At 52.1% G+C, this 23215-nt stretch overlaps 1 protein-coding gene across 5 annotated transcripts in view; it reads right to left on the bottom strand.

The window, feature by feature from the left end:
• Window positions 1-2773: 2773 nt before the first annotated feature.
• Window positions 2774-23215, bottom strand: part of NLRC5 (NLR family CARD domain containing 5) — a 75238-nt gene continuing 54796 nt past the window's right edge. For 3 of the 5 annotated variants that reach the window (XM_039880931.1, XM_039880933.1, XM_039880932.1), the window contains 21 exons: window positions 21848-21931; window positions 21004-21093; window positions 20582-20647; window positions 18758-18841; window positions 18601-18684; window positions 16438-16524; window positions 15845-15922; window positions 14981-15064; window positions 14580-14663; window positions 12970-13053; window positions 12246-12329; window positions 9982-10065; window positions 8280-8363; window positions 7885-7968; window positions 7657-7734; window positions 6826-6909; window positions 6668-6739; window positions 6325-6408; window positions 5068-5151; window positions 4646-4729; window positions 2774-3856 (listed from right to left, as the gene is read on the bottom strand). In XM_039880931.1, the coding sequence (XP_039736865.1) occupies window positions 3745-3856; window positions 4646-4729; window positions 5068-5151; window positions 6325-6408; window positions 6668-6739; window positions 6826-6909; window positions 7657-7734; window positions 7885-7968; window positions 8280-8363; window positions 9982-10065; window positions 12246-12329; window positions 12970-13053; window positions 14580-14663; window positions 14981-15064; window positions 15845-15922; window positions 16438-16524; window positions 18601-18684; window positions 18758-18841; window positions 20582-20647; window positions 21004-21093; window positions 21848-21931 (1759 nt within the window). In that variant the 3' untranslated portion in view covers window positions 2774-3744. Of the gene's footprint in view, window positions 3857-4645; window positions 4730-5067; window positions 5152-6324; window positions 6409-6667; window positions 6740-6825; window positions 6910-7656; window positions 7735-7884; window positions 7969-8279; window positions 8364-8749; window positions 8837-9981; window positions 10066-12245; window positions 12330-12969; window positions 13054-14579; window positions 14664-14980; window positions 15065-15844; window positions 15923-16437; window positions 16525-18600; window positions 18685-18757; window positions 18842-20581; window positions 20648-21003; window positions 21094-21847; window positions 21932-23215 lie in introns of all 5 variants that reach the window. The other 2 variants (XM_039880935.1, XM_039880934.1) reach the window with 2 other exon arrangements.

Here is a 23215-nt window from a genome sequence, read left to right as displayed (position 1 = left end):
TTTCTATGTGAGATGATGGATGTTGACTAAACTTATTGTGGTCATCATTTCACTCTATGTAAGTCAAGTCATTAAGCTGTACACCTGACACTTATACAGTGCTGTATGCCAATCATATATCAGTAAAACTGGGGGAGAAAAGTGGGAAAAAAGTCATGAAGACCCAGGTTCGATTCCCGGTGCTACTACTTACCAGTTGTGCGCTTTGGGGCGAGTTAAGAAAAATCTCTGGGTTTCGGTGTCCTCCTCTGGGAACAGAGGATCACCGGGAACCTCAGGACAAAATGGGGGGTGGGTGCAAAGGCTTGCCTAGCCTCTCTGGGAGGCAGCACAGCCCCTGGAGGCAGTGGGTCTCCTACTGTGGCTGCACCTTAGCATGGTGAGGGAGCTTTCTAAATATTCTATTTTAAAAAAGCAATTTAAAAAGCTCCCCAGGGGATTCTACCATGCAGTCAGCCTTGAGATCCACTCACCAGTCTGCAGTCTCACTAAGCATGGTGTGGTTGAGCAGTATAGACACCACCCGGGGGCTTCTCAGAAATGCAAACTCCCAGGCCCCACCCCAGACCTCCTGCGCCAGAATCTGCACCATAATACGTTTCCCAGACGAGTCAATGTACATCATAGTTTCTGTAAGTTCGATTTGATAGTTTGAGAAGTGTCAGCCTGGATAGTGGATTTTGTGTTATTGGGGGAAGGACAGAGGAGGGAAGTTCTGAGGTCTGTGAGGATGCACAGAGGGATTCTGTGACTCCCGTTAGAAAGGTGGATATTCAATCTGTAAAACTCTAGGACGGAGGCCAAGAGACAAAGTAGCAAAATGAGATTATCCCAGCCTTGCAGATAGACAGAGCTACTCACCAGCCTGATCACATTCTTAGTGAGAAGACATTTTGGTTACAATGTTTACTGGCCCGTAGCCTTTCTTTTCTTTGAATTTTATCTGTTTTCATGTATATATTTAAACAAAACCTACTTCTGAGAGTAAGGTTGTCAGGGAGTCACTGGACCCCATCATTGTTGGATAGAAAAATAGTCCAGGCCTCCGAGGAGGCAGGTGGTAGGAGAGCAAGTTTCTTGATAAAATAAGCAAGGTGACTGCACATGAACCTGACATGGGCCCAGCCAGCTCTGCAATGCTGACAATACCGTGGCTTTTTCAGGGCAGCTGCTGAAAGTTTCTTGGAGCTTAAAATTTGGGCAGAGTTTAAGGGGAAAGGAGGAGAAGGGAAAAGCACAATGAATAAGGCAGCAAAGGAAAAGAATGTTTCTAAGTTCTGGGCGCTGCCAGCTCTGCATTTTACCTGGCCAGGAGAAACTGGCTCTGTTTCTTCTTCAGCTGTGACTTCCCAGGTCGAGGCATCTTCAGGCTTTGAGGGACTCATACTCCAATCTTGGGCAAGGGGAGGAGGCAGCACAACCCCCCTTGGCATGAAGGGGCACGCTGAGGGCCCAAGGTCACCTTGGCATCATTTCCCGGGAAGGGGAGACAGAATTTTGGCCTCAAGGTTTCCAGGTAAACTTCTTGGATTTTCCACAGGCCTATTCCCTTCCCCATGACCAGGCTGCTGCCCTTACTTGGTGTCAGGTGTGGATGTCCCCGCATGGGGTATGGGTGCTTGGCACTTGACAGGAGAACTTTCTCCTCATGCTTGGCAGGGGACCAGGGACAACGTGGAGGGTGGCAAAAGACAGGGCTGAGCCATCCAGGTGAGCCACTAGCAGGCCGGGACATCCCAGGTTCCTAAGCCAGGTGGGAACAGCCCCTAGCATTACCTCTTAACTTCAGTCTGGGTCCAATGACAAAGGAAATTGTCTCAGGAATCACTCGTGGGCCAGCCTGCCCTCCAGTGGTGCTCAGCAGTAACTGCACTTTCCCTGCCCGCTTTTCGCAATGGGGTGCCGCTTTGGAGGAAGGTTCCCCTGAGATCAACTCGTTCAGCCCACAGGCAGGTGACCAGGAGCAGGGTGCTGTTCTATTGTCATTTCAAGCACCTCTCCATCTCATATGATATGGAACCTTGAAAGGAGAAGGGAACTAGCACATAACCATACCTACCTCTTCATCCTAGGGACTTTGCATAGCTTTTTTCCCTTGATTCCTCCAAAAGTCCTGGGAGCCGGGGGCTATTACTAACTCAGGTACAGAAACGGTTCCTGACCTCGAAGACAGGCAGCAAAGGGTCACATCATAGTCCATTCCATGCCCGTCTGCCTTCCAAAGTCATGTTCTTAATGGACCGCCCACCTGTGGAAACCGTCTAAGCCCGAAATTTCCAGGTGCTCGCAAGGACCGGGCAAGCAGCAGAATGGGAGAAAGGTCACCGGGGAGTGGTGGGGACTGCAGCAAACCGAGGGATGTGTGCCACATCTAAAGGGCACAGTCATACGGCTCCAACAGATTACTCTTGAGTGGGAATGCTAGACTAGCACCTGAGAGAAGCTGCAAATCCGGATTTTTATGTAAAAGTTCCCAATCTTAAATATCAACGATTAATTCAGAAAAGAGTTGACATGTAATGCAAGTCTAACAAAGAAGGTTTCCAGCATGTCGAGCTTCTGTAACACCTTCATGGGGGAGGTGAGTTCTGGAGAGAGGTCACTTGTCCACGATCGAATGACCGTGTGAGCACGGATACGACCCCATGTCTCCTGACTCCTGACTCCTCTGAGCACACCTCTCTGTGGTCTGCTCTCCGCTCCAGGCCCTAAGGCAGGAGATGAACCGCTTCCGACTTTGGCGAGGTATTGGGACAGACACAGGAGACTCAGGCCGGAGGCTGGAGACCATCTATGTTTATTGGTCACACCCAGCTTAGAGTGTAGCAGGGCCATCCCTGTGCCCTCTTGGGAGTAACAGGAACACTGTTACATATGCAGTGCGACATGCAGCTCCTGGGAGCTCACCTGGATCTCGCTGAGGTAGTGGCTGGACCCCATGGCCTTGCCTGATAACCTTGGCATTGTCCATCTGTTATACCTATAGGCCTGCTTCATCCCGTACACAAGATAGACTGCTTATCTGTCCCCCAAGTCAGTTTGGGCCCAAGGTCCTGGAAGCCAGCATTTAAAAAGAAGGGGTTGTCCAGTGTACAGTTGGGCAATGCGAAGCTTGAGGCGGAGCCTCATGGTGGAGTCCCCGGCTTGGCCCAGAGGCTTGGGCCACTGGGCCGGTCAGTGCTTAGATCGTCTCTCTATCCCAGTTCTGGGCGGAAGACATTCTTTGCCTTAGCTACCCTGGAAATGCAATCTATAAATACATACTGGTTTTACAAAAAGTAATAAATTAGATCTTGGACCAGCCCGAGAGCATTTGGCCAGCCACGTGTCACATGACATGGATATCTGTCATGTATCATATATGGACCATCAATCATGTGTCCTGCCACGTGTGGTGCTAGGATCCATGACACTGACCCACAGGCCACACTGCAATTCCATGTGATATCACATGGAACTCTGCCACGTGTGAACTTCTCTGTTATGTATCATATCATAACACCTCATCGTGCCACACATCCCTACTGGTCATATGTGTCACATGTAATACAGGGTAGTGTATGGGCCATAGTAGACTCCTGGTCCCCAAATATGTCCTCCTTGAAGACTGTAACAGATCAAACGTATCCCTCCCTCCTGAGGCAGGGTGCAGGGGCACCCAGCTGAGGCTTTTACTGAGCCCTCTATCATGGTGGGTGCAACCTGGCATCACTTGGCTGGCTTCGAAGGGTCTTGAGAGGGCCATCAAGTGCCCCGAGAGGCCTGTGGCTGGTTGTGGAAGAAAGCAAAGTCCAGCCTGGGCTCCTGGCTCTGCAGACGCTGGGCCGAGTCGGCGGGGATGGGGTTATTCCAGAGGCTGCGGGATGCAGAGACAGACACTCAGCTCTCGTCCTCCTCTCTCTGCCTTCTGTCCTAGCTACAGGTGGGAAGACCGAGGTCCCCAGGGGAAAAGCTGTGCCCAGAGTCACCTGGCAGAGGCAGGCATCAGACCAGCATGGCTACGCTAGGTAGATAGTGTCCCCCACACCCAGGCCCTGCCTTCTTCCCCTCAGTCTTCTTCCCCAGGAGCTAGCGATCCCAGCTAGGCCCCCATTCATAGGACACACTGTGCAAATAAGGAAAGAGCGCCCCTTATTTAAGACATGCTACTTCCATTGTCTGAAATTGTCATAATACATTGATTTTTAAAGAACAAGACACTTCACTACGATCTACTTGAATTCTAACATGTTTGCTATGTGAATGGCATCCCTTAGATGCAATGCCTTAATGCAGTGCACAATCTATACGACTGTACGTGGTGGCTCTGATTAGAGCTACCGTTTTAAGTGCTGACTACGTGCCAGGAATTGTGCTCAGTGCTTTATACAATCTCTTAATCCTCACGGGTAAATACTATCATTATCCCCATATCGTAGACGAGGATGTTGAGGTGCAGAGAGGTTGAGTTACTGATGCGAACTTACACGATCGGGGGATGGCAGCGCTGGGATTTGACCCAGGTCTGCTAGCTGCCAAAATCTCGGTGGAGGGGTCGGAGTCTCCTTGATAATCCCCAACCCAGGTGCTGCCTCCTCCTACAGGGAGTCCCTTACATTATAGGGGTTGGTGTGGGCTCCCCGCTCCCCCTGCAAGCCCCTGTTACCGGATGACTTGGATGCCAGACCCCTGTGCCAGCCCTTCGGCCAGGAGCCAGGCTCCATGAGCGGTGATCCGATTCTTCTCCAGGCTTCCCAATGGACAGCGGAGGAAGGGGAGAGAGAGAGGCTGGCATGAGATGCGGGGAGGGGCTTCCCTATGTCCCTTCCCCAGGCCGAGATGGGGGCACATGGGCTCCCCACACAACTGCTCAGGGAACTCAACAGACAGCAGTACAGTAGGAATGAAGACCGGGACCCAGGGAGAACTAAGCTTGGCAGTGGCTTGGAGCAGATCTGTGCGTGTAAGTCAAGGAGGGCTTCCTGGAAGGCAGGGTCCTGACCCAGTGGCCTCTTGGCTTTCCCCAGGATGTAGGTCCCCTTCTGGCCCTCCCTGCCCCCTCCGGCCTCCCAGGTTGTCCCCTCATACTCTACTCTCTTCAACCGGCCCATCCGTGGCAGCACCCGGGCCAGCTCGGCAGCTGCTTCATCCCCGAGCAGATTCCAGGACAGCCTGCAGGGTAGGGGACCTAAGGTCAGTGGCAGGAAGGCAGTGAGGTCGAGGGGTGAAGACACGGAGGCAGGTGGGGAGAGCTGGGGCCCCCGGGGGGCGTGGTGCTGTGCAGGTACAAGAGGGGCCCTCTGATGGGACGCTCATGTGCCCTCCCCAAAGACCCTTCCTCCCCTCAACCCCATTCCCAAGCTGGTCACCCCTCAAGAACCCAGAGAGCTCAGGACCTGGCTGTCTCAAGAGCTCAGAACACGTAGCCTGCGGGAGCAACGTCACGCGGCAAACTTCCACCATGCACGGGCCTCCTTCACAACCATGTCCCTCCGGGCACTTCCTGTATTATCATTTGTTTCATGGTTTTCTTTCACTCGGTCCTCCCTCCCCTCTTTCTTTTAACTTTAAGAAATTAATCTGAGGAAACATGATCATTATCATCAGTGGAAAACTTATGTTTAGGATAAATACAATGCAAACTACAGTATTAACTTCCAGCTGGAACTTATGTCCTTCCCAAGGTGCTGAGCTGTGGCCTGCTCCCTGCTGGCAGACCAGGGAGAATCACCAGTGTCAGGGGTTAGACATGAGTTAGTGCTGGTCTGAGACTTTCCCCTCAGTGTAATGACAAGAGTTAAAATCTTTCGGGTGTAAATGTGAAATCTTATAATCACTTGGACCCCGTACTTTAGGAAATAGCATTTTCTTCCATACTGTGGTCAGGGTCCCAGGCTAGTCCTGGCAGTCTAGGTGACCTGAGGCAGTGCAGCAAGGCCCCGAGGTCCCAGCACCTCTAATTGCCAACAGGGGGTTGGTAGTGGGCAGGGCCAGTGGGCAGGTCAGCTTCAGCCACTCTTCGTTACCAACAGCTGCTTCAGAATTTAAGGCTCTGTAAACCAGGCTGGTCCATCCAGCCACCTTGCAGAGGGAAGGTCAGGGCAAAGAGCCTTTGGAGACCGTCTGGGGCACCTCCCCTCCCGCCAGGTGAGGAAACAGGCAGGAAGGCTGAGTGGCCTTGCTCAGAGTCACTCGCAGCTCAAGTGTTAAAACTTCCTCTAGAGGAGGTCTGAGCGAGATGGGAGAACCTCTGGGGGGAAGGGACCAGCTCCTGGCTGGAGGGTGGGCGGGGCCGCGTCCCCGGATGCCTGCCTTTCCCAGCTCAGGGCCCTCCTCGCCACTCACAGGATCTCTTCCAGGGCCGGGCAAAGCACGAAGTTGGCAGTGAGGGGCTTGGCAGTCTGGTTGTCAATATCACACGAAACCAAGCTGGGGAAAAAGAAGGGGCGGGATGGAGGTGTCCCAGGCCAGAGCATCTCCAGCGTCCCCTCTCCCCCGGAGGGAGTGGAGTGGCCAGGATCAGGGCAGGGTGGGAGTTTTAGGAAAGTGCTCCTTTTTACCCCAGGCTCCTTCTGTACCTGAGGCCTCTGTCACTTTCAAGGATCTCCCAGGTGTCAGGCTCAGCCAGGGAAAGGCTGCCTCTTCCTCCCAACTCCAGCCCCACAGGTAGTCAGAGGAAGCTACTTACTCTATATGCCTGAGCAGTGGGAGCCCCTGACGGAAATGTGGGACCCCTCCGGCCAGGCTGTTCTCGGCCAAGCTGCAGGGCAGACAGACACCTGTGAGAGGAATCTGCAGACCCTCCTCGGCCTGTCCCCCTGCCCATGCTCCACGCTCCCTACTCACCTGATCTCTTCCAGATGTGGGCACCCATCCAGGGCCTGGCCCAGGCTCAGTGCCCCCTCTGGGCCCAGACGGCTGGATGGCAGGCTGGGGAAAGGGGAGAGGGTGAGGAGAGCCTGGGGGACCAGGTGTGGGGATTGGGGGCTGGATCCCCTCACCCTCAGCCTTGTCTCAGGCTGTACCACCAAACCTTAGACCGTTTCTGGGTAATTGCTATCCCAAGCCTCCTCCCCACCCATACAGGACCTGGGTGGGTATCAAGGGCCCTGGCTTTGGGCTTTGAGATGCCAAGTTCAAGGCCTGGCTCCTCCATGTAGTGATAAGGTGATCTTGCCAACCTTTCCTCCCTTTAATTCCGTTGTCTGTAAAATGGAGCAAATAGAAATCCAGGCCCCATGGGGCTGCTGTGAGACTCAGATGAGACCATGGACATAAACTGTAAAATGCTGGGGCCGTGCTCCTTGGCACTTTGCTCCCGTGTGGTCCTTTGCCGCCACTTCCTGGCTCACCCTCAGAGATAGGCTCAGAGGTCCCTGAGCTGGGATTGTTGTAATTATTTTGCAGATGAGGAAACTGAAATTCAGCAGGGGCAGGGGCTTGGCCATGGGCACCCAGGGACTAGTGGCAGAGCCAGGACTAGGCCGTGGCTCCTGATTTCCCTGCCCCAGACTCTAGAGGCAGGGCAGGAGCAGGCAGGGCATGGGGCAGCCAGCTCTGGTACTCTGCCCTAAGGCAGGGTCGCTCAGCCGATGAGGACCTCGACCGCCAAGTGTTCCCGGCCAAACCCTGCCTTGCTAGCCGCCCTGCACACACCATGGGCAGCGGGACACTCACTGCAAGACTCTCAGGTGCTGGGGCAACCCTTGGGCCAGCCCCAGGGCTGTGGGATTCCCCACGGCATTGCAGCCAAGCCTGGAAAAAGAGAAGGTATGAGGGTGAGCACGGGGCCAGCCTGCCCTAGACCCCCACCCTGCCTTGTGTCCGTCAGGGGAGACAAGGGCTAGGTAGGCTGTGGGGACACAGAGGGCAGAGGGCAGTCAGTCCACCTGGGAACACACTCACTTCAGCTCCTCCAGGTGCTTGCAAAGGGTGAGAGACTCCGCCAACTGCACGCCCCCAGCCAGGCCGATGTTATTTGCTGAGAGGCTGAGGGAGAGGCAGGTGTCAGACCCTCAGAACCCCCACTTCCCCCACCCCTGCATCTACTGGGTCCCTAAGAGACAGCACCCTCCTGCAACACACACACACCCTCCTAGCCTGATGGGGCAGAATGGCCCAGAGAGGGGCAGGGGCTGGGCTGGCTCAAGGTCCCAAAGTCAGCAGGGCCAGGAGGTAACCCAACCCCACTGCCTGGACACTGAAGTTGAGGTAGGAATGTCAGCCTGAGCCAGAAGCCAGTGTGTCCCTGGGCCACGGGGCAGCCACCAAGGGCCCCGATGAGCAGGGCCAGCACTCACTCTATCTTCCTGAGCTCAGGCAGCCCCGGCAGGACGGCAGCTAAGTGCTGGGCACCAGTGTCTCCAATCTGGTTGTAGCTCAAGCTGGGGGAGAGAACAGCGGCGGAATTGGAACCATCGGCATGCCACCCACGTCATCTCGCCCCTGTCTCCGTCCCAGAAGAGGAGCAGGCTGCGTCTAGAGCGAGGCCTGAGCGCACACCGATAAAGCTCCACCCCCTAAGCCGGGTGAGGGCGCCAAACCCTCATCTTGTGTTTGTGGTCTCCCTGACATCTGCCCCGAATCCCTCCGGCTGCAATCCTGCAATCGGCACTCTCACATCCTATCTGTGGGTCCACGAGGTTCTAAGTCTGGGTTTACGTGGTGAGGAAGTGGGTGAAAGGGACGAGTGTCCTCAAGGAGCTCCTTGCTTTTGTCATCTTCCCCTGCCAAAGTTGTCTTGGGCCCAGGGGAGGGACAGGCAATGCACCCCAGCTCCTCCAAGCTGGTGGCAGCTCTGAGGGCCTTGGAAAGGTGGTAGCAGCCAACGTCACCAATGTCGTTCCTGCTCAGATTGGAGAAGCGGGAAATAGGCCACGAGGCCTAGTCAGGAGAAAAGGCCTTTGCGGGCGCTGAACTGTGCGCTTCACAAAGCCTCGACCTGTCCAGGAGCTCGTACCAGTCACAAAACTGTGAGGAGGAGAAGGACAGGCAAGGCGGGCATGATGGTACCCAATGTCCAGGTGAGAAAACAGAGGCCCAGGGAGGTGCCATGACTGGCCCAAGAATGCCCAATGACTCGCAGGCAAAGTGGACACAGGTCTGCTGGCCTGGGAGAGGTGGCCACGTGTTTTGGTTTGGCCTCAGCCCGTGTCAGGGGTCTCCAGGACAATTTCACGCGGGTTCCACAGTTCAGGCAAATCAGTTCCACAGGTGCATCTTGCTCTAATCTAGGCGAACGGTGGGGTTTTCCTTAAACCTAATTTGTTGTCTTTTGTGCACCCTGACCTCACCCTGCCTCTGAGTGGGAAAAAACAAAAAACAGCTGATGCAAACTTAGCCTTGCAGTAAATATGCGTCTGGGGGCTGTTTTGTTTTGCAAATTAAATTTTTGCCAACTGCCTTTCCGTGAATTCATTTTGGGTGAAATGACCTGCTCCCCTATGACATGCTCCCCCAAATTCTCTGAACTCGTCTCCTATGCACACTACATTGCCAGAGTGGGGGTGGGGACTTGGATAAAAACAAAACAATGCTTTGTGTCAAGCTTGGGTTTGTTTTTAGTTACCATATTTTATGTTTTGAAAAGAGCGCGTGAGGTTCGTTTATCGAAGTGGTCAGGGCCTCCGGAGAATATCAAGGTCACCAGAGTATGGTCTGTGGACCCAGAATTAATATCGCCTGGGAGTGTGTTAGAAACACAGAATCTAGGCAACCCAGACCCACGGACCCAGAAACGTGAACCAGAACACAGGGCGAATCTGTGCACAGTTAGGGGTGTTCTAGGACTTGGCCCCAACCCTTTGGGTCACTTTCGTAGCCAAGTAGAAGCTGGAGGCATTAAAAGGCAAGGGCCCTGGCACTGACCTGGCAGGGTACAAGAACATCCCAAGGACAAGAGCACCGAGGGTCCTTGAGGAGGGGCCCCCAGTGCTTCCTTGTGCGGTGGGCCCAACAGGGCATGGAGTGCACCCTCCCATGCATTCCCACAGGGTTACTCACCAGAGGCTCTGCAGGCGGGTCATGTGGCTTAGTCCTTCAGTGAGCACAGCCAGGGTGGGCCCACCCAGCAGGAAGTTGCTGAGGCTGGAGGAGAGGAGGCCAGAGGAGGACTGGGCATCACTGGGGTTGCGTCCCAGGTGCAGACAAGGCCCGTCCCGTCCAGCTGCTTGAGGACCCAGTACTTAGCAACACCCAGGGACTGCCAAGACGGCCACTTACATCCGTGCAGTGTAAAATATTGTACAAAACTGCCCTGGGGGATCCAGATGCTGATTCTCTGCACGGAGTATTAAGACCACCCAAGCGGCAGTTCTATTTCTGAATCACACTGGATCCAGACTACTGATCAGTAACCATAGCGACCACACATCTAGCATATACTATGGGCCAAGCACGGGGCTCCGTGCTATCCTGAGACATGGATCTGTTATTGTCCCCATTTGACAGAGGAGGAACACTGAGGTTCAGAGAGTTACAAAATTTGTTCAGAGTCACACACAGAAAGGGACAGAATCAGGAACAAAACCCCAGGCTGTAGGGTTTTCATTCCTGGGCTCCAACCACGTGTCACTCATGGGATAGTGCCCCTGGCCCCAGCAGGAGAGGAGAATCATAACAATAATTGCCAATACTTGTTAAGTGAGAACTCTGTGCCAGGCTCTGTTTAAAGGACTTAACATGTATTATCTTATTTAATCTCCACAATCACCCGAGGAAGAAGGTGCAGCTCTTATCCCTAAAGTTAAAATGCGCCTTACTGTTGATGTGTACACTTGAAACTTACTGGATTTTGTTAACCAATGTCACCATAATAAAAAATAATAATAATAAAAAAAAAGAAAGAAAAAAGCACAGAGAAGTTGAGTAACCTCCCCAAGCTCACGCATAAAGAGGTAGAGCTGAGAGGTGGCAACTGTCCTGGTTTGCCTAGAATCGAAAGGTTTTCTAGTATGTAGGACTTTCAGCCCTGGGCAAACTGGGACAGTTGGTCACCCTACTAAACGTTGAACCTGGGTGGTGTGGCTCCCAACCGAGATCCATGCCCTTGAGCATTGCAAGTGCAAGATGCTGGCTGGATGTGTGAGGTGAACTGCTTGTCAGGGAGGAGACATTCAGAAATGACAGATCTGAAACTGGAAAAGGCCTCTGGGCAGTGAGGATCCACCCGCTTCCTTGTACCATCCCCCCTGTCCTCCAGGGGACAAGTGAAGAAGGACAAAGTGGGAAATTTTCATTGTCGAGGGACAGAAAGCCAGAAGACTCCATTTAAAATGGATTCAAAACATATGTCCAAAAAAATCTGGAGGAAAGTTCACCAACTGCTTTTTTCCCAGAAGTTTTTCCCAGGGGTGTCACTGTCAGGGGATATCATGTCCTTTGTTACATATTTCTGTCATGATGGAACACTTTATAACGTGTGTGTATTTTTGGTGTTCAGAAAAACAGAAATCAAAAGCAGAAAATGCCCTGTGAAATGTGCCCCTCTAGATGCTGCTCAGTCTACGCAAGATGGGGGGACCTGTTCTTCAGCCTGAGGCTGTTTCTGGTGTTTCTGAGAATTTGGTGACTCCAAATTCTAGGTGAGAATACAAGTTGCCAGTTACTACGTATACAGAAGAGGCAAACGGCAGTGGACATCCGTGGATTTTTTCTGCCCAGAGTTTGTTTCCCTTTCCTGTTAATAGTGCCCCGAAATACCACCCCCCACTGAGTCCAGAACTGGGTGGGCATGTGACCCAGGTCTGGCCGGTCAGAATATTGTGCTCAGAACCACAGCGATTGGTTTAGGGAAGGCCATGTAACCCAAGCTAGTCCCATGAGACCCAATCCAGGGCCTTTCCTTGGAAGGATAAGGAGAAAAGAGCTCCCTCTCCACTAAGCTGGTAGAAAGTGAGACGCAGGGACAGCCTGCCTGCGAATGAAGTCGAGATGGAGAGATAGACAGACAGAGGAGAGGATGGGGGGTGAGGGAAACAATTACAGAACCTGGATCCAGCCAAGCCTGAAGCCAGTCGCCTTGTAATTTTCTGTGACATGAGCCAAAATTTTTCTGGCTTGGGTCTCCTGGAGTGAGTATGCTGCTTTCTGTGATCAAGCATTTCGATGGCACTGAGAGCCAGGTCATGAAGTAAAATGGAGGGCATTCAGGTCACCAGTGTCTCCCCAGGGACTGACTGGAAAGTTTGTGTTCACAGGAGATGAGATGGTTCCTGGACACGGTCCCGACACCCTCCCCCCGCCGCCCATTAACCACAGCCACTTACTCAAGCCTCTTTAGCCAGCACTTGCCCTCAAGGGCCCCCATCAGCACCTTGGTGTCCTCCTTGCCAAGCGGGTTGTTCGACAGGCTGCAGGGGACCGAGAACGAACTGAGGGTTAGACAGGCCTGCCCAGATCCCCGAACTGTCTTGTTAGCCCTGCCCCCCGCAATTCCTCAGTCCCCTCAAGGAGCCAATTGTAGATCACGCGTCCTGTCCAGGCTACATGGGGGCTTTCCTGGTGCCAAGGGTCAGGCTCTGGAGTCCCTGAAAAGGGGGGCATGGCGGTCACAGGTGACTCAGCTAAGAAAGAATGTCCTGGATGAGGGTTGCAAAAGAGGGTTGCGAAAAGACACACCCACGCGTGCGCGCGCACACACACACACACGCACACACGCACACACACTCGTGCAATGATCCCTTCTGCCCCTTAGCTCTCTCTGTACCCCGACACCCACAGCCCTCCAGGCAGAGAAAGGTTATGACCCCATTTTACAGATGAAGCCTAGAGAGGCACAGTTACTGGCCCAGGTTCACTCTAAGCGAGTGGTGAAGCTGGGGCTGAGACCACAGCGCTCAGCCTTCTGCAGGCCACACCGAGTCGCTGGGTTTCATCAGAGAGAAAAGGGATGGGTTGACGTCCACTATTCACCAAAGGCCCCACTGTCCTCTCCACCCCTTGCCCTCAGCTGGGCCATCCCTTCCCAGAGGCCTCCACCCTTCCACTCACTCCAGCTCCTCCAGGTGGTGACAGTGGCTCAGACCAAATGCCAGGTGGGCCAGGCCCTGGGAGCTGACACGGCAGGAGGCCAGCCTGGTGGGGGTTAGAGAGCAGCAGGTCAGGTAGGAGCTCTGGGTCTGAGGAGCCCCAAATGCTGGTGAGGGAGGGCAAGCAGGTGGTGGGGAGTGGTGCTGGGGGACAGTGGGAGGGGGCTCTCCTTTCCTCCTTGAAATCATTAAGCCAACATACAGCCTAAAGGTGGGAGCACGGACTAGTTGAACATTTTTCTAACCCACAATCATTTAGGGAGCAACTTCACAATTTATGCCATAATTGGGCATTACCGTAAAGTCTAGCTAGTTGCTGTCATTTATCATGAGCTCTGTCTCTTTAAGTGACAAAAATGTAGTTAAGTATTGGAGAGATATTAACAATATATTGGCAGCAAAAGGAGACTTCCTCCTTGATGCAATCAGTGGATTAAAATAGAACTGATAGAAAAACTCTGTTCTGCGGCCATCATGCTGGTATTTGACTCAGGCGCGAATTATCAACGGATGTTAAAGTTAGTGGGTGGAAGTTTGAGGGAGAACAGGATGTTTACATAGTCTTAAAGTATCTCCGCATAAGATATTTGTTAGAATGTTAGAATTAGAAAGAGAAAAATAGTAGCTTTGCAAGTGAAGAAACCTGGCAGACACCACCTTAACCAGGTAATCACAGTTAACGTCACCGGTAAGGGGACAAAGAGACATCATGTGCCTCCTGATGTGACACACCGAGAAGAACATGACGGCACCTGTGTGATATTCCTGCCCAAAATGCGGAACTTGAATCTAAGCACGAGAAAACATCAGACAAAGCCAAGTTGAAAGACAGTCTGTGAAATAACTACCAGGCGAAGGTCAAGACAATATCGTGAAAGACAAAGGGCCAAGGGCCTGTCTCACACCGAAGGAGACTGAAGAGAGGTGACACCTGAATGTAGCATGAGATCCTAAATGGAGTCCAGGACTGGAAAACATGTAACAAACAGTATTATCGGGACAATCGGCAAAACCGGAATATAAACTGTAGTTTAGATAAGAGTTGTGTATCGATGTGAAATTTCTTGAATTTTATGTTTTTTCCCGGACGATGGGAAAGAATGTCCTTGCTCTTAGGAAATTCACTGAAATATTTAGGGGCGAAGGGGCATGATTTTGCAACTTTCAAATGGTTCAAAAGAAGTGAGAAAGAGGGAGCGAGCGGAAGAAGGGAGGGGAGGGGTGAAGGAGGGAGGGAGGGAGGAAAAATAAGTGAATTAATATTGACAAAGGGTGAATTTGAGAAAAGGGTGTATGGAAGATTAGTCTTCTTGTAAATTTTCTATTAGCTGGCAATTTTTTTCAAAAAAAAAAAAGAAAGAAAGAAAGAAAAGAAAAAGAATATTGAAAAGGGAATTACTTTCATAGATATGGCCACACACCCAGACACCACGTCCAGGGCCACGTGTGGTCCCAGCCCACGGCTGCAGCCACAGAGTTCATCTGAGCCCAGTCTGGGGAGAACAGGAAGTGTGGGGACAGGGCAGAGCCGCAAGGAGCCCAACTGGCCAACTGGCCGTCTGGTCTGCGTACCGGAATTTCTTCAGCTCAGAGAGGGCCAGCAGGAGGCTTTGCAGCAGCAAGGAGCTCACATCGCAGAGGTTCACCTGGGACAAGCTGAAAAGGGCCAAGCGCATTCCAGAGGACTGCAGGCTGGACGACCTCAAGGGTCATCCCTCAATAGAGATGGGGGCGGGGAGCAAGAGGGGAAAGGACCACCCAAGAGCTCCCAGTGGGGCAGCGCTCCCCTATAGCACCCTGGCCAAGTGTGATTCTCTCGTGCACAGGGAAGCAAAAAATTCCCCGGGGCCTGGCACTGCCCCAGGCTCTGCTCGTCCCCATCCAGGCCTGGCCAGGCTCTCACATGTGGCCTGTAGCGGGCACTGGGTGGACCAGAGAGCTCAGAGCCCCAGGCAGTGTTTCAGGGTGCTGACCTGAGCTGCTGCAGCCTGGTGCATGTCTCCATCAGCTGCCTGACGAGAAGGCTGTGGTGGGTCTCCAGGTCACAGTGAGACAACCTGCAGGTCAACAGGGAGGCAGCAGTGTCTGAACACCTGGATCAGTATTAGGGACTCAATCTCTGCCTGAGAGGAGCTTACCTTGAGGGGCTATATAAATGCTAATTAAATAAGGCCCCATGATTTACTAGTTAATTATGGGAAGTGATACGAAGCTATGAAGGGGAGGCAGATCGGGCATCTGTCTGTGCAGGTTGTTTGCTGCACGAAAGAACCTAGCCAAGGAGGTGAGTTGGGGCTGAGATCCAGCTATGGGCTGTTCCCCAGAATGTATACCTACAGGGCTGCATTCACCTAAAAGGGATGACATTTTAATTTCCAAAAATGTGCTGTATGGATTAGAGGTACTGCGAAGCTACACATCTATAAGAGTGGATAATGGGAGGGCTTGACTAAATCTGGGGGTTCAGAGAGGCCTTCCTGTGGTGATGGCATTTAAGCCGAGACCTGAGGATGAGGGAGAGTTTGCCAGGTGAAGGAGGAGGAAGAGGGGAAGGGAAGAGAGAAGCTTCTGGGTAAGGAACAGCCTATGCAAAGGCCCTGAGGTCAAAGGGAGCAAGGAACTGAAAGCCAGTGGGGAGGACCGGAGCTGAGGCCGGGGTGGGAATGGACAGCATGGAGAGGCATATTGAGCCAGACTTCATGGGCCATATAGAGACTTTGGACATCAAAGGACTCTGAGCAGTGGCACGAGAAATATTGGTCAGAAGCAGCAGTGTCCCACCCCCACACCAATGCATCACCGGCCACTCCCTGGGGGCCACAGGTACTGGATCCCACCTGAGGGCCACGGCCTCCGGGTTCTCCTGACGGGGAAATTCCAGCTGGATACAGAGCTGCTGCTGGGTCTCAGAGATACTGGAAGGGAAGAGACAGCCGGTGTGAGCCCTATGGCTGTTTTCCTATGTAGGCTGAGCTGGGATCGCGGCTGCCTGGCCGACTGACTCTGAGCTCCGAGACCCATGAGGATCTGGGCACAGGTCAGTGGGACACCGAAACCTTTGCTCTTAGCTACTCCCCATCATTTTGTCATCTCTGGGCACAGAGCCACTGTGTGTGTTACTGTAATCCAGGGGCCACTTCAGGCAAGCAGCGTGGACTCCCTGTTGCGTCTTGGGATCTGACAGCCCTTTGTCTTGAATCTGGGCCTGCTTTCCTCTCTCTGGCACTGCCTGTTGGCTACTGCACAAGTCCCAACAAGCATGTGTAGCCCCTTACATACGCTCCGGGAGCTCCTGCCATCTTGGAGACCCAGAGAACTCACTAGTGACATAGCTATTACCCCACAGGACAAGAGCCCGATGTCTAGGTGAGGGAAGGTCCCAATAATCATGGAGATGAAAATTCCGAGGGGGTCTCCTCCCTGGACTCACCTTATCTCGGTGATGTTGCCTGAGGCCTGGGTGCAGATTTTCAGCAGGGCGAGAACCCCAGCTCTGCCCACCCACGGCTCCTCCACCCTGTCATAGAAGCACACACAGATGAAGGTCCCCTGAGTAAGCAGGGGGAGGGAAGAGAGTGCCAGGAGGGTCCTAGAGACTTTTTGATTTTTGCTTATTTTAAAACTATAAAATTATACAACGGCATAAGCATAATACAAGAGATTAAGATACATATTCTAACAGTTGCTGCAACAATCTAAACAGCAAATGTGCTTTTTAAAATAATATTTTTAGATTAAAAAGAGTCCACATAATGTTACATTGCAAAGATAAGGAAATAAAACTGTATAAAACATGATCCGAATTTTGTATTTGAAAAATAAAAAAAATATATGCAGAGGGATAAAACTCACATGGAGAGAGAGGGAGAAAGAGGGAGAGAGAGAGAGAGAGAGAAAGTTGAGGAAAATATATTAAATGTTAATGGTAGTTGTTTAGATGACAAAATTCTCGTGAATGGTTATTTTATTTCTTCCTTAGTTTTCAATATTTTCTGAACTTTCTATGACATGCATGCATTAATTAGAAGCAGGAAAAAAGAGTTGTTTAAAATATTCCTGCTTTTAAAATTATATTGAAATTTTTTCAAAGTGCTATTTTCTTCTTAGGCTCTTATGGACTTTCCACAAATTTCTACAGTTAGCATATGTTATTTTAGAGGAAGACAAGTTTTATTTAAAAATGTTATTTTGGGGGTGATCCAGCAGTTCTGAGTAAACACCTCAAATAATTGAAAGCAGAGATACAAAGAGATCTTTGTACACCTATGTCAACAGCAGCATGATTCACAATAGCCAAAAAGTGTAAGCAACCCATGTGTCCATCAACGGATGGCTGGATAAACAAAATGTGATATATTCCACACAATGGAATATTATTCGTCCACATAAAGGAATGAAGTACTGACACACGCTACAACGTAGAGGGCATTGTGCTAAGTGAAAGAGCCATTTACAAAACGACAAATACTGTATGATGCCACTTCTACGCGGTCCCTAGAGTAGTCAAATCCACAGAGACCGGACGTAGAATGGTGGTCGCCAGGGGCTGAGGAGGGGGCATGGGGAGTTATTGTTTAATGGGGACAGAGTTTGAGTTTTGCAAGAAGAAAAGAGTTGTGGTTGTCTGATGTGAATGCACTTATCCCCGCTCAACTGGACGCTGGAAAATGGCTAAGATGGTAAATTTGACGTTACGTGTATTATACCACAATTTAAAAAGATGTTGTTTCGAGGAGCAACCAGACTTTATGAGCCTCATCGCAGGCTGCGATGAGAAGTGACCAGCACTGGATACGAAATAAGTGTTTGGGTCACAAATAGGGAACTGAACCTCAGCGAGCCTGTGATCTGACTTCCAGTTCTAGGAAAGTCACGGGCTTAACGACGTCACGAGGAAATAACCAGACAGAGCCAGAAACTGACATGAAAGAGGAGGGACATGAACCGCGTCCTAAAAACTGTCACCACCCCGTGCAAAACGTGGACCTTGACTGCATCCTGGATCCAATAAGCCAGCTGTCCCATTTGGGGACATTTTAGATGGGACCAGGTAATAATACATGACATTGAGGAAAATTCTACCAATTTTCGTAGGTGTCCTAATTCACCTGCGATTATGTAGGAAATGTTCTTATTTTTTAAGGCCTCACAGTGCAATATTTGAATGATAGTTTATGAGATCCGTAACTTACCTCAAAACACTTAAGTCAAAATAAAAAAAAAATTTGGAAAAATAGAAATCATTGTCAAACCCGGGTGATGGGAATATCTATTTTCAAAGTGATTTTACTCTTTGGTACTCTCTCTGAAAGTTTTAAAATGATTACAGTGAAACATGCAAACATGATAGTTGTTATTTTTGACCTTGGCTGGGTGTCCTTTAGAGTTTTTATTTCTTAAGACCCCAAGCATAGGCCCCGCCCTGGAGAGGGTGACTTCTCTGTGTGCCTGGGGGAGTCTCTAGGACAAATGAGCAGCGTCAGCTCGGTTCAGGTGGCAGGGTTCTAAGTGTAGGAACAGCCAGGGCCCTGATCCTGGGGGCACCCACCTTGCCCCGCCCCTGCCCCGCCCAGGCCCCAGAGGAAGATACTACCTGAGACTGAGCAGCCCCTCTGGCCTTGTCACCAGACTCAGGAGGACAGTCAGGTCTTGCAGGCCCAGGCAGCACCGGGTCAGCCTGGGGACAGAGGTAGGTTACGATGGTGGCTCTGGCAGGGAGCTACCCTCATGGGCTGGGCCCTGTCACTTACGTGAGCTCTGTCAGCTGCTGGGCCTGGCTCAGGCCGGTGGCCAGTCTGGGCATATGCTCTGGCCCGAAGCTGCACTCGCTCAGCCTGAGGGCAGAGGGGAGAGGGCAAAGGACAGAGCCTGGGTGAGGCCTGTCCAAGGCTGCTGTCCTACTTCTTCCCAGCTTCCCCCGGGGCCTTCGGAGCTGGTACCCGCTGAGTTCAAAGGCCTGGAGCAAAGCCAAAGACACAGCTCCTGCCCTGGGAACTTCCTGTCTCTTTGGAGAGACCACCCAACAAGAAAATGCTAGAAGTGTCACTTATTGAGCCATGACTGTATGCCAGGCCCTGTGCCAGCCTCTGGGTGCACATGGTGAGCAACCAGGCATGCCTGCCTTACATGCAGTATCTCATTTAATTTCAACAGCATCATTTATGGGTGGAGAAACTGACTAACCCAAAGACATGGATCTGGTCAGAAGTAAGGGTAGAGTTGGGTTTCGATCCAGCTCAGCCTGACTCCAGACCCCAAACCCATAACGACTCCCTTACTCCCCAATACCACTTTATTCCAGGCTCCCTTGGAGGGAGGAGGGCCTGGGATTCTCACTGTGGCCCCACCCTCCAGGTGCCCTGCCCTGTTTGGTCAGCAGACAAGCTCCAGACCACGGCCTCACAGACAGGCTGAGAAGGGGGCCTGGCGCAACACCATGGCAGTTTGTTCTGACAGACGAGGGCCCTGGAGTTCTCCAGGAGGGGCTGACATTTGAGCTGGGTCTGAAAGGGTTGGGAGCATTTCGTCTTAGAAAGGGCAGGGAAGAGGAGGTCAGGCTGGGCGCCTAGGGACAAGGACACTTCCCCAGACAGTACATACTTGGTGAACGAGAAGCAAAGGCTGAATATGTGCGTGCCTGTGTGTGGTGTGTGTGGTATGGTGTGTATGTGATATACGCGTTGTGTATGTGTTATGTGTGGGAACATAATGTGTATGTGTGGGGTGTGTGTGTGTGTGTGTGTGTATGTGTGTGTGTGTGTGTGGTGGGGCGGCTGAGGAAGAACACGGTGGGAGGTAACAGCCAAATCAGACTGTGAGGGAATTTGAGCTTTATCCGGGGGGCAATGGGGACCCACGGAAGGGCTCAGAGCGGTGGAGCGGCGCAGTCAGACGCGTGCACTAGGAAGGTCCCGCTGGGTGCTGTGGGGCAAACGGACTGGAGGAGGCCTGGCCAGAGGCAGCGGGCCGGTCTGGAGCCCGTGATCACAGCTGAAGTAACACATGTACCCACAGCAGTAGTGGTGAGGCTGAGAAAGAGACAGAGCCCGCGGCTACCAGGGAGTAACAACCACAACCACCACCACCACCACAACCACAAACAACAACAATAATAATGATGATAATAACAACAGTAATAATAATGATAGCTGATACGGCACTCAGATGAACCAGGCCCTTTCCTAGCACTTGATACATATTAACTCGTTACTCATCACAATAACAGATGAGGGACTGAAACAGAGGTGAAGCCACTCGTCCAAAGTCATGCGGCTTAGAAGTTGTTGAGTTGGGATTGACCCCCAGGTGGCTCCAGAATTCAACCTCTTAACCACGATACTCAGAAGCCTCCAGATTATAGTTAAGACATGGCCAAGAGGCACAAATACAGTGTGAAGACCTGGCCCGAGGACCGAAGGAGTGGGGGGGTTGGAGACAGGTGAGGGAGAGGCAAACCCCAGCAGTGAGTGTGAAGTGGGGTGCGTGAAGGCGGAGAGGCCCAGCAAAGAAGGAGGCATGGAGCCTCCTCTCCCCTGTCCCCTCCACTTTACCCGTCACCCCAGACCAGTAATTACCTCAGCATCTTCCCAGCCTCTTCCTGTTGGGAGAAGTGAATCCAGAAGCTCTTCTGGGAGCCCAGGCTGCAGAGAAGGGTGTGAGGACGCCAGGGGCTTACCAGCACCCTCAGGGCCCAAGCACCAGGGGGCGCCAGAGGGAAAGGGGCTGAGTTACCAGGGGCAAGGGACGGAGGACGTCATGGAAGAAGAGGCCCTTGCTGATCCAACTCATTTGGAGAAGATGCTAAAACCTGGCCTTGCCCATCCTGTGACCTCCCTGGTCCCCAGGGCATGTAGACCTCAGAGGATGGAGACTGCAATCCCACATTCAGTGAACCCCGGAGACTCAGAGGTCTCCCCGAGTCATCCGGACGGAGGGCTGCTGGGTGTCGGGGTCTTGCCCCCCCCACCATCAGCCAGTGGCACCAATATCTCCTTACTTCACGGAAGCCTCCCGGACACGTGAGCAGGAGGGCAGAGTCTCCACCAGGCACAGGGCGCTTTCCTGGGAGATGCCGTTGTGACTCAGACTGGAGGAGAAGCGAGGTTCGGGATGGGGGTGTGGGAGGCAGCGCCTCAGTGCAGCCCTGCCCAGCCCAGCTCCTTGGCTCCTCCCCTCCAGCTGTCATCTCCGGGAGGAGAGTCCTCCTGGTCAAAGCGTCCATTCCCCAGGTGGAGACACTGAGGTCCAGAGGGAGGCCCGAGGAACACTATCCCCACACGGGCAGGACAGACGCCAGACCCTGAGTCCTGTGCCTGCTGTCCTTACGGTGTGGGACAGGGCACTGATGAGGCCAGGGCGGCGGGCAGCTCCAGCCCCGCACAGAGCACAAAGCCAGCTGCCTAGCAATGGGTCGTGTCCTGGCTCTGGCCGCCTGTCTCCCCAGTCACTGGGGAGACAAGGCGAGAGAGCAGATGGCTTCTTAGAGATCCTCCCTGTTGTGTCTCCAAATCTGTGTCCCATAGACTTGGTCAGAGGAGTTTCGAGGACAGGACGGACCAAGGAGCTTGCATCAGCTGCTTAGGGATGAACTGTCACTCCCCTCCCGGAGTCAGCTTGAGTTGCCAAGCTTTGGTGGCAGCCTCTCCTGGGTGTCTGGTGGGGCTCTTCCCGTGGTGGCCAGTGAGAGAAGGAGGAAAGGACCCGAGGTGGGGACCCTTTTCCCTCCCCAGTTCTTGTCCTCTGGGGTTCTTAAGGGACCCCTCAAAAGATCCCTCAAAATTCATGCTTTTGGCCCAGGGGAGTCTTCCTCTTTGCTGTCCTTGAGACTGACAGTCACTTACTCAAGTGAACCGGAGATGGGCACCCGAGGCAGACATTCCAGGAGGCACCTGAGTCCATCATCACCCAGCTGGTTGGCTGAGAGGCTGTAGGAGGTAAGAGGAGGTCACTGCTGGCCAGATGCGCCCCCTCCACCAGCGCCTTTTCTTCAGCTCCCATCCCTGCTACTCCAGCCACACGGCGCGCTCACGATCCCCTCATCGTCACCGCCCCCAGCTCCATCTCGATCACCACCAGAGTCACCACCACCAGCGCCGCCACCAACGGCTTCCGCGTTCGCGTCACTATCCCCTCGCCCGCACCCGCTGACCAGTCCTTATCTTCTTATTCAGCATCTGCTGACCACTCTCAGGACTCCGGCAGACTTTCCGGAGTCAGACAAAAACCAATGCGCTTCTGCTATGCCCTTGACTGGAAACAGCTGGGGGCCGCCATTTTTGAACAAGAGTAAATTCAGGGAAAGGAAAGATGCCTGGAGGACGCATCTACCTGACCGATTTCCTCTTCTCATGTGGGAATTCAACATCAAAAATTGCAACCGAATACTTCCCTATTTCCCGTCATTGTAGTATTCTACGGTTTTAGCTACGGTTTCAGAGACAGTATAACCAGCATGCCCTGGTAGACCTGGTTTTCGTCCTGCATCTTTGAACTCCTTTTGTCCCTGATTATGACACTTTTGAGGCTCGTTTATTTCGTCTTTTCCTGACAAACTATGCAAATTAGTTTGTCTCATGAAGTCATTTAATAATCTTTAAAATAAGAAGAAGTTGCTCTCTGCAATGGAAAACACAGAAAAACTCAGGGACGCGTTGCTTATTCCTCTTTCTTTAAAATACATGATTTTAATCAGTCACATTTCTCTTCTTGGCCACATTACAACAGGAATTTTTTTTTAAACTTTTTTTTTTTGTACACAACTGTCTTTAATTCCTACAGGTCCTAGGCTGGACTCCTATGGTTGTAAGCAAAGACTCTGCATTGAACTAGCTATGTGACCTTGGCCAAGTTCTTAAACTCTCTGAACCTCAGCTCTCTCATCTATAAAATGGGGACAATGGCTTCTAGGTTTGTTGGAAGGATAAGAAGAATATTTAAAGCATTTAGAACAGTGGAGGAAATGCTCAGTAGGTATCAGCTATTATTTTTCTACCCATGTGGGGGCTGCACTATTTGGGCACACAAGACAGACCATATAGATGCCACTTTTCAATAGTGCTAGAGCCCACAGGTCCCCACCCAGTCGCCTCCAGGCTGAGGCACTTGGTACTTTTAACCCCTGTCAACCAAATCGATGGGTCCTTCATTGTAGTCCCCATCATCCAGCAAAGCTCTGATGCCTTGATCAACACAAGGCCAAGGCATTGCTG

Source organism: Pteropus medius, unplaced genomic scaffold (assembly GCF_902729225.1).
Source record: "Pteropus medius unplaced genomic scaffold, Ma_sr-lr_union100, whole genome shotgun sequence".
Taxonomy (NCBI): domain Eukaryota; kingdom Metazoa; phylum Chordata; class Mammalia; order Chiroptera; family Pteropodidae; genus Pteropus; species Pteropus medius.
The sequence above is the reverse complement of the archived record's forward strand: the minus strand, read 5'-3'. Positions and strand labels throughout refer to the sequence as shown.